This window comes from Vespa mandarinia, chromosome 22 (assembly GCF_050613455.1).
Source record: "Vespa mandarinia isolate Hongniang chromosome 22, ASM5061345v1, whole genome shotgun sequence".
Lineage (NCBI taxonomy): Eukaryota > Metazoa > Arthropoda > Insecta > Hymenoptera > Vespidae > Vespa > Vespa mandarinia.
In genome coordinates, this window is record NC_140831.1 from 1,762,501 (window position 1) to 1,772,500 (window position 10,000).

A 10,000-nucleotide genomic window follows, 5' to 3' on the forward strand; every position below is an offset into this window, starting at 1 on the left:
TATAATGATTTAAGAATATATAGCAGTGTCAGGTATATAACGTCATATAGATAGATAGGTATTCTTCGTGAAATCGACGAAATTGCCAGTTCGTCTTTTTCGTCTTCTTCGTCTTTCTTTCTTTCTTTCTTTCTTTCTTTCTTTCTTTCTTTCGTTCCATTGGTCCCCTTTCTTGGATCATATATTTCTACGCGCAAAGAACCTTCGAACGATACCAGGACAAATCATTGAAAATCGGTGTCATTTTCATCGTTCCCGGCGTAACCGATCGAACAAATTTCCCATGACGAGATACCATAAGAATACCATAGCTTTCCAGGCGTATTCCTCTTCTACTTTATCCTCTCTTCTTTTCTTCTTCTTTTCTTTCCTTGAATGACCGCTGAAAATTTGAGGAGTATTGAGTAGTATCAATATGAAAAAGAAAAAAAAAAAAAAAAAAAAAAAAAAAAGAAAATTGAAATTTATAACAATTTCAATGGCAAATTACTTTCGTTTATTCATTAATACGTAGATTACGAATAACGACAAACGGAATGTCTGCTTGATATAAAATTTATTATAAAAAATTATTTATAGAAATTCAAATCCAAACGTTCAATTTTATTATATCGTTCGATTTTATTTGTCCCATTACAGATAATGACTTTATTGTTTACTTAATCCATAATATATATATATACATATATATATATATATATATGTGTGTGTGTGTGTGTGTGCGTATGTGGTAATTACTGTTCAACAACAGAAATGATGTCAGACAATCGAGTTCTGAGGTTGTAACCTCAAGGAGAGAATAGTGGTGTAGACGACATACGGACTCGACGAAAGTATCTCGACTGCAAATCGCCGTGATAAACCCCCATTTCCCTGCCCTTTTCACCCCGTCATCCCTTTCCTCTTTCACCCATCCCCCCGCCCGGCCCCCTCCGCACCCTTTTTCCCGTTGTACTCACGGCCCATTCAAGTATTCACCATTTTTCGCGACAATTGTCGGGTGCAATGCAATAATTACGTAATTCCCGTCACGCTTATTACTAAGAGAGCTCCTGTTCCTAGTTAAGACATATATAATGGTAGTGGTGACTAGTAGTATCGTGGTGAAGGTGCTCGGAAATGGCCTGAAGATTGAAGGGAAAGGGAAGGAGGAGGAGTGAGGGTGAGGGAGAAATAGAGGGTTAAGGAAGAAGTGGGATGGCGTTGAGTTTCGTACTAGGTGGCGTCGACCGCAAAGACTTGTAGATTTTAGCATATTACGCTTTATATAGATTCCAACGAGGCAAAGCCTCTCTATGGAAATCTCTATTGATAAGAAATTCTAATGATAATAAATAATTCAATTTTTCTTTCTTTTTTTTTTCTTTTTTCTTTTTTTTGTATTTATAATAATCGATCTTTCAGCTGTAACAATCATAGTATTTGCAGAATTAATGATTTTTTCTTATATATATATATGTATATGTATATATATATATATATTCTTTCATTGAATCATTATAGAGAAAAATTTATGATTATTCTTTTCTTCCCATTCTTCCTTCCTCCATTAATTTTACTCATAAATATAGTTTTTCTTTTCTCTCTCTCTCTCTCTCTCTCTCTCTCTCTCTCTCTCTCTCTCTCTCTCTCTTTTTAAAATAATTATCTCAATGTATCGTATGTGTTACATTTTGACTGATAATCCAAGATATTCGAATAATTTTTTTAAACAAATGATGATACATACAAATTATGTAATATTTTTCTTTTAAGCGTTATAATAATATATATATATATATATATATATATATATATATATATATATATATATATATATATATATATATATATGCTCAAAGTTAATTTTATTATGTTCTCTTAGATAGAAAAGTTCCAATGAATCTTTAAAATAAAGTTCAAAGAGACGTTTGCGTAATCTTCGTTTACATTTTGCTTATAAAGTATCATCTAAATGTTGAAAGATCATAAAACAGAACTATAATTGTCACGTGTTACGTCGTATAATAGTCGTTTAATAGAGATCGTTGACTGATTATAGTATATAACGTGCCATCGCATTATTATAATTTATGTCGAACTATTTATATCGTTACATTGATTCATAGCAACAAGTGCGACGGCTATTCTGAAACATATTTGTATTCAAGATACGTACTTACTTACTTACTTGTCAGCATTTGTAAAACGCATACCTAAGTCGAATTGACTTACATAAATGGAAAGAACATAAGTCAGCAGCTTTGTCAAGAAATCATTTGGCGTATTTTAAATTACAATGCGTTATAATATCAATCTAGTCAGCCTAATACGATTTTAATAAAGGAAAAAAAAAAAAAAAAATTCTCCATCGTAGAATTTTATTAATATCAAATTAATTTCATACCAATAGAATAAAAAGAAACGAATAAAAGAAAATAAAAGAAAAGGAATAAAAAAAAAAAGAAAAAAAAAAAAAAAGAAAGAAAAAAGTCATAAAAAATTATAAATTAAATACAAGACAATGAAAATATGAAATTCGTGAGAATTCGAGAATTAAAAACAAAAAGAATAAAAAAACTTAGAAAATATCAATTGAATATAAATAATAATAAGTGCGAGTATATCTGTAGACAATTCCTTTTGAGATCAGAGTATGGCGCCTTGTGAAAGAATCCGTGAGTATTAGTCTCGTTCGTTTTAGAGTTTTTCAAATACATGATACAAAAAAAAAAAAAGAAAAAAAAAGAAAAGAAAAAAGAAAAGGGTACCATAAAAATTAATTGGCCCTCGAAAGGTATAAATGGAAGAAGACTCCCTTTGGCTTATCGTTGAGACAGGCAGATACCGACTAGCTAAAGAAGAATGCGATGAGGTCGTCCTGATGATCGGTTGTTGTTGTAAATCCTACGACGTGTTTTCATTTCGTTCAAGGATCTATACTGTTCGAAGGATCCGTCGTCATTTGATAGAAAAAGATAGAGATAGATAAATGGATAGAAAAAGACAGAGAGAGAGAGAGAGAGAGAGAGAGAGAGAGCAAAAGAAAGAGAACGAAAGAAAGAAAGAAAGAAAGAAGGAGAGAGAGAGAGAGAGAGAGAGAAAGAAAGATAGAAAGAGAGAGAGAGAGACAGGTTGAAACGATCGATATCCGCATTCTCCTAGGATGCTCACGAGTAAAGTGAAATTCTTTGCTTAAACAGGTAATCTTGTTGAAATCCGTTCGATTAATTGGAACGAGATATGTAAGTAATATCCTATCGTTTACAAGTATCTCGATTGGCTTTGATTGGAATTTGATTTTTGACTTTTGTTTTCCTTCTTTTTGTCTTTGTTTCTTTTTCTTCTTTCTTTTTATTTTTCTTTTCATTCCTTTTTTTTTTTTTCTTCTTTTGCAATCAACCCCGAATCGATTTGCAACAATCGAGATAGGATAAGATTATTCGGAATTTTAGAGTTTAGAGTTTATTTTATATTTTCTTAAATTTAAACGCGAAAATATTGGGATACTTGTCATCCTTAGAGTTAACTTCTTTGCGATATAAGGTAAAAGGACGAGACGAGACGAGAGAGAGAGAGAGAGAGAGAGAAAGAGAGATTGAAGGAGAAGGAGAGAGAGGGAGAGGGAGAGGGAGAGGGAGAGGGAGAGGGAGAGGGAGAGTGAGAACTTGCATAATATAGAAACGGTGACTCGTCCGCGAGAACCCCTCGAGGGTCGAACAATTGAGTGCCCCAAGAACTACCTACTCACTTACGGGCTCGGGCTCTCTCTCTCTCCCTCTCCCTCTCTCTCTGTCTCTCTCTCTCTCTCTCACCTCGATGCTGCAGGTCCACCCACCTACACCCTTTCCCATTCCACCCCCTTTTCCACCACTGTCCTTCGCCAACGAGTCATAACCGTAGGGCGTACAATGGATGGAAACTACCAGGCCCGGCTGGCTTTTCACCGGCACTTCTTCTTCGGCCCCGCCAATTAATTCCGACCGTGCCGATTTCGTTCAAGGGAAGAAAACCAGTCCTAAAGAACGCTCGTAAATCTTCGACCGATCCGTAACTTTCCTTTTCTTTTTTCTTTTCTTCTTATTCTTCTTCTTCTTCTTCTTCTTCTTCTTCTTATTCTTATTCTTATTCTTTTTCCTTTCTTTCTTTCTTCTTCTTCTTCTTCTTCTTCTTCTACTTCTTCTTCTTCTTTATTTTTCTATTCCCTTTTTTTAATTTTTTTTTTTCTTTTGCCCTCATGATTTCTGATATAAAATGTCAATCGTCTAACGTCGAAAGTTTAATCAGTCTTTTATCGATATCGACTTTTATTTGCTCGAATTTACTTATCCTTTCGACTAATAAAAGTATTCTTCTTGAAAAAGATTCTTCTTTTCTCTCTCTCTCTCTCTCTCTCTCTCCCCACCCTCTCTCTCTCTCTCCCCACCCTCTCTCTCTCTCTCTCTCTCTTTCTTTTTCTATTTCTTTCTTACTGTAAAAGATATTTTTTAAAGATTTTATAAAGAATTGATATTAGATCGTAATTAAATATATACATATAAATATATATGTATATATGTATATATGTATGTATATCATATTTTCATCGTTACGACGAATCACAAATATATTATATTCTCTGACGCGCGAGGCGAAAAACGACCTTTGGAAGGGCGCCAATCGTAACACGCGATCTTTCGAGTCTCTCGGCCAATCGTTGGCCGCTACCGACGCGACGCTTTCGAATCTCAGGAAGGAGCAGCAGCAGCAGCAGCAGCACCAGCAGCAGCAGCATCAGAAGCAGCTCTAACGAGAGCTTTCGTAATTTATTATCACTGAGCGAGCGGTTTTGACGTATGTATATACGTACGTAAGTACGTACGTATGTACGTATTGTATGTATCTATGTATATATGCATATGTATATATATATATATATGATTTTAAATACCGATAAATATATACATATATATATATATATATATATATATATTCTTTGAAATCACTTTAGATTTAAGATGGCAGCGTATCAAAATTTTTTAGATTTAACGCGATGAAGACAGAGAGAGAGAGAGAGAGAGAGAGAGAGAGAGAGAGAGAGAGAGAGAGAGAGAGAAAAGAAAGAAAAAGCTTATTTTATTAAATCGTAAAGTAATAAGATGGAAATAAGAAAAAGTCGAATGTGAGATAAAGAGAAAAGACAAATGATCGAAGTGAATGATAAAGAAAGAAAGAAAGAGAGAAAGAGAAAGAAAAAACTAGCGCAAAGAAGGAAAAGAAGAAGAAGAAGAAGAAGAAGAAGAGGAGGAGGAGGAGGTAGAAGAGGAACAAGAAGAGGAAGAAGAAGAAAAATAAAAAAGAAAAAAGAAAAAGAAAAGAGGAGTATAATGCGGGAAGAAAAGTCAGTCGAAAGATAGTTAGCGGAATGAACGAGCGACGATGTGATTGAGAGAGAGAGAGAGAGAAAGAGAGAGAAAGAGAGAGAAAGAGAGAGAGAAAGAGAGAGAGAGAGAGAGAATGGGAATGAAGGGATTAGATTTCGGGGGTGACTCGGTAGGATTGGATTTGGCAGACGCGAGTCGTTGCTGGTAGATGCTGGGTTGAAAGAGAGAGAGAGAGAGAGAGAGAAGAGGAAGGGTAGATAGAAAAAGAGAGAGAGAGAGAGGACTTTGGTTGATGTCCGAACGATAGTGGGGAGTATGGAGGTTGGAGAAGAGAAACGCCAACGCACCAGGGGTTTGGTGGGAAGGGGAAGGAAACCTAAGGGATAGAAACGGATGGGTTTGGTGGTGTATAGGTGAACTGGACAACCACCAGGGAGAGATAGAGAAAGAGAGAAAGAGAGAAAGAGAGAGAGAGAGAGAGAGAGGCAGAGGGCTAGTGAGAGAAAGAGAGATAGATAGAGAGAGAAAGACAGGGATAGAGAAAGAGTAAGAGAGAAAGAGAAAGATAGAAAGAGAGAGAGAGAAGCGTCGGTGGTATTTAAGGGAGAGCCACGAGCATAGCGCGCCAGTTACTACGGCCGATTGGCCCCACAAGGTGTCGCTTAGGCCAACGCGGTAACGTACGATTTGCGAATCCGCACTACGTGAGAAATTTACGCGAGTGTGCATAAACACACACACACACATACACACGTACATACGTACATACGTACATACATATATATATATATACACATATATCCACGTGACTACTATATCCCATTCTCTTCTTTTCTCTTCCTCTTTTCTTTAGTTTATCTCTATCTTTTTCTATTCCTACCTCTATCCTATATCGTTTTCTTTCCTCTTACATAAAATCTTCTTTTTCGTCTTTTCTTTAAAAAAAAAATTTTTTTTCCTTTTCTTTTTTTTTTTCTTTCTCTTTTCTTCTCTTTTCACAAGTGCTACTTCATATAATATATACATATATATATATATATATATATATATATATATATATTTATATATGTATATACATATATATGTGTGTATATCAACGTGGCGAGAGTATTATTTTAAGGTAAAAAAAATAAAAAAATAAATGGAAAGAAATAAGATAAACAAAAAAGGCAAGGAGGAAAAAAAAAATAATAATAATTATTATAGTAATAATAATGAAAGAATAAAAAGAAATATAAAATTATCCTCGTTTACATGCACCAATAAGACTTAAAAAATTGACTTGAAAGTCAGACAGACTGATTAGGTGAATGTGAGTGCGTTAATGTGTACTTTTCTTATTTTTTTTCCTTTTTTTCTTTTTTCTTTTTTTTTTTAATACCACACAATCTCTCGCTTTTCGAATAATATTCGATTGTTATACTTGTGCTTTATTATTATTATTATTATTATTATATTATGTATGACGAATGAAGGATTGAAATTTTCAACAACAATCGAATCGAAGTTGTTTACAGGTTTTTCTTTTTTTTTTTCCTATTTTTTCTTTTCTTTTCTTTTTTTTTAATTTTCTTTTCTTTTCTCTCGCGAAAGACACGAAGACCCGGGGTATTCAGAAGTGCGATGTCGATCTTGTGAAATCATTTTACAATCGATTAAAAAAAAAAAAAAAAAAGAAAAGAAAATGTCACTCGAAACGCGTTCGTATTTCAATAACGATTATTAGATCGATTATGCTCATAATCGAAGAAACGAGGATTGATATTTAGAATTTGATTCATTGGATATGTATACCTAAATATACATATACATATACATATACATATATACATATATACAATCATACATACATACATATATAGATATATAAATAAATGTATTAATTGCGATGTGATCTTCATACGATACAAATGTAATATCATTAACTCTTTTAGAATGATAAAATTATTATAATAATAACGAACTTAATCTAGATTGAATCTAATAATGGACGTCGCTTAATTTTAGACAGGTCGTTCTACAATTGATTCTTACATTTAAAGTTTGAAATGTGGTTTGAAATGTTTAAAATAAAAAAAGAAGAAGAGAAGATATAAAAAACTCGTTATAATAATAATCTCGTATTGAAGTAAGGAAAAGAGACAAAAAAAAGAGAAAAGGGAGAGAGAAAGAGAAAGAGAGAGAAAGAAGAAATAAACGTTTTGATCGATAGATCAAATAAATTTTTTTCGCAGATACTTTTCGAATCGCTTCACGCGTATAAGTTTTATATATATATATATATATATATATATATATATGTATAATCTAATCAATTCTAAATTTTTTTTTAATCTCACTTAATTTCGAATCGTAAAATAATACACGAACAGTCCCGATAGTGGGATATTCGTGATAATGCTTTCGTGAGGAATGTTTGAAGAAAAAATAAAATATATATGAACAAATGTACTATATATATATATATATATATATATATATATATATATCTCATGATATGTATGTATGTGTGTGCATGTGTGTATTATATTTTTTAATGCAATGATAGAAGAGAGAGAGAGAGAGGAGACAAATTTACGACAAAATAGTTGATTGGCTGTCGTTACTGATTTCCTCGAATATCATACACGTGATAATTACGTAAGAGGCAGAGAGAGAGGGGGAGAGAGAGAGAGAGAGAGAGAGAGAGAGAGAGAGATAAAGATTGGTCTCTCTTTTATCATCGTGATGAAAAGAAAACGATTAAGCGTCGGATGGCAGTAAGCCAAACAATTATTTGGAAAGTAGATACAAGCTACGAAAAATAATCAGTTCTATTTTTCTATTTTTCTTTTTTTTCTCTTTTTTTTCTTTTTTTTTTCAATGAAAAAATTCACGACAAATTTCGGTCGGTATAAAACAATGTGTTAAATCATTATTTCTTAAATTTGAAACGAAGAGAAAGGAAAAAAAGAAAATTCTCCGAAAGAAAAGTCTCTCTTCCTTCTTCTCCTCCTCCTCCTCCTCCTCCACCTTCTCCTACTCCTCCTCCTCCTCCTCCTATTCCTCCTCTTTCTCCTTCTCCTTTCTTCAAGAGATAAGAAGAAAAACAGGATAGAAAGGAAAAAAGGAAAAGAAATGTGCAAGAAAAATTATCGAACGACTAAACACGTTCGACAATAAAAATTTGCAAATCAATTTGCGCACACATATTAATTTGGGATATATGATCGTTCTCCATTTTTTGAAGTCACGAGAGAATCGTGAAGGAGTCCAAAAGAAAAAAGAAAAAAGAAAAAAGAAAAAAAAAAAAAGAAAAGAAGGAAAAAAAACAAGACAGAAAAAAGAAAATTAAAATGAAAAGAACCACGCAAACATTTTCGATAAAATAAAAATTCTACGCGTATTGCATAACATTGATTAACTGTTAACATCAGATATATACATATACATATATACGTATACGTACATCCATGCGTCCATATATATATATAGCATATATACATATATGCATACATACATATATATATATATATATACATAGGTAAATATATGATCGTTTTGTTTTAGTGACAGAAAGCGACATAAGCCGAACCGGTGACCGATGCCGCTGGCATTGGGGTTGATCCTGCTGCTACCGCTTGTCGGAGCTTTTCGGCAAGGAAGCGACATCTTGGCCACGTCAAACGGCACGGCCGGCTTTGCTGAGGTTTTCTCTGATCGAGCCTTTGTAGTTACAAGGATTCAGTCAGACGGAAAAGTCGAGAGAGCGATCCGTTGGCCTGGAATTTGCGCTAAGGAGACCATCGTCAATTGGGGGTACATGCAACCATCGATTATATCTTTTTTCGATAATGTTTCTCTATACTTACACACACACACACACAGACACGAACGCACTTAAACACATACATTATATACAATGATATGAATGTTTAAGAGCTTAAGAATGTTGTTCTCTGAAAATCCTTAAAAAAAGTATATGCAATATATATATATATATATATATATATATATACATTTGATATACTTGTTCGAAAGATCATCACCCTTTCTTTCTTTTTTACTTTTCTTTTTCTTTTTTCCTATTTTATTTTTCTTTTCTCTTTTTTTTTTTTTTTTTTTTCTATTACACTTATTCGTATGAGAAGTCAAGTGGTAAAGGAGAACATTCAAAGAGAGAAAGAGAGACAGACAGAGAGAGAGAGAGAGAGAGACTCGTGATCCTATATAAATTCTTTTTCATTTGGCCTCGGTACAACGATGTTTTTTCTCGAGTGAGGAGAACTAACAACGGCGATCCTCTTTGTTAAAATAACATTTTCTCGAGCAGGAGCAAATCTCTCTCTCTCTTTCTCTATCTTTCTCTCTCTCTCTCTCATGTACGTTCTATCCTATTCCCTTACCCTTCATGGGAGAACTCGAAGAGGATAGTGAAGCGGGAAACTCCGTTAACAGGCATGAAAACAATGACGCCTTTCACAATTGCCAATACGCGTGGGTCCTTTGTTCTTATACATATGTATCTATATCTAAAGTTTAATGCATTTTTAGTCCTACGGATAACTTTGTACCTTTTCTTCTTTTTTTTTTCTTTCTTTTTCTTTTTTTTTTTTTTGGTTTTTTTTTTTGGTTTTTATCCTTTCTTCTTCTTCTTCTTCTTCTTCTTCTTCTTCTTC

At 33.4% G+C, this 10,000-nt stretch overlaps 1 protein-coding gene and 1 long non-coding RNA gene across 5 annotated transcripts in view; one reads left to right on the forward strand and one right to left on the reverse strand.

Annotated features, from left to right (window-relative positions):
- Positions 1–10,000, reverse strand: part of LOC118442860 (uncharacterized) — an 18,414-nt gene that overhangs the window by 586 nt on the left and 7,828 nt on the right. Inside the window, exon 2 of the long non-coding RNA XR_004838508.2 lies at positions 307–382. This is a non-coding gene — a long non-coding RNA (uncharacterized LOC118442860). The remainder of the gene's footprint in view (positions 1–306; positions 383–10,000) is intronic.
- The window catches only part of LOC118442858 (uncharacterized), an 8,235-nt gene continuing 4,209 nt past the window's right edge, over positions 5,975–10,000 (forward strand). Inside the window, exons 1-2 of one of the 4 annotated variants that reach the window (XM_035869050.2) lie at positions 5,975–6,017; positions 8,892–9,140. In XM_035869050.2, coding sequence (XP_035724943.1) covers positions 8,926–9,140 — 215 coding nt within the window. In that variant the 5' untranslated portion in view covers positions 5,975–6,017; positions 8,892–8,925. Of the gene's footprint in view, positions 6,096–6,401; positions 6,463–8,891; positions 9,141–10,000 lie in introns of those variants that run through there. The other 3 variants (XM_035869052.2, XM_085663479.1, XM_035869053.2) reach the window with 3 other exon arrangements.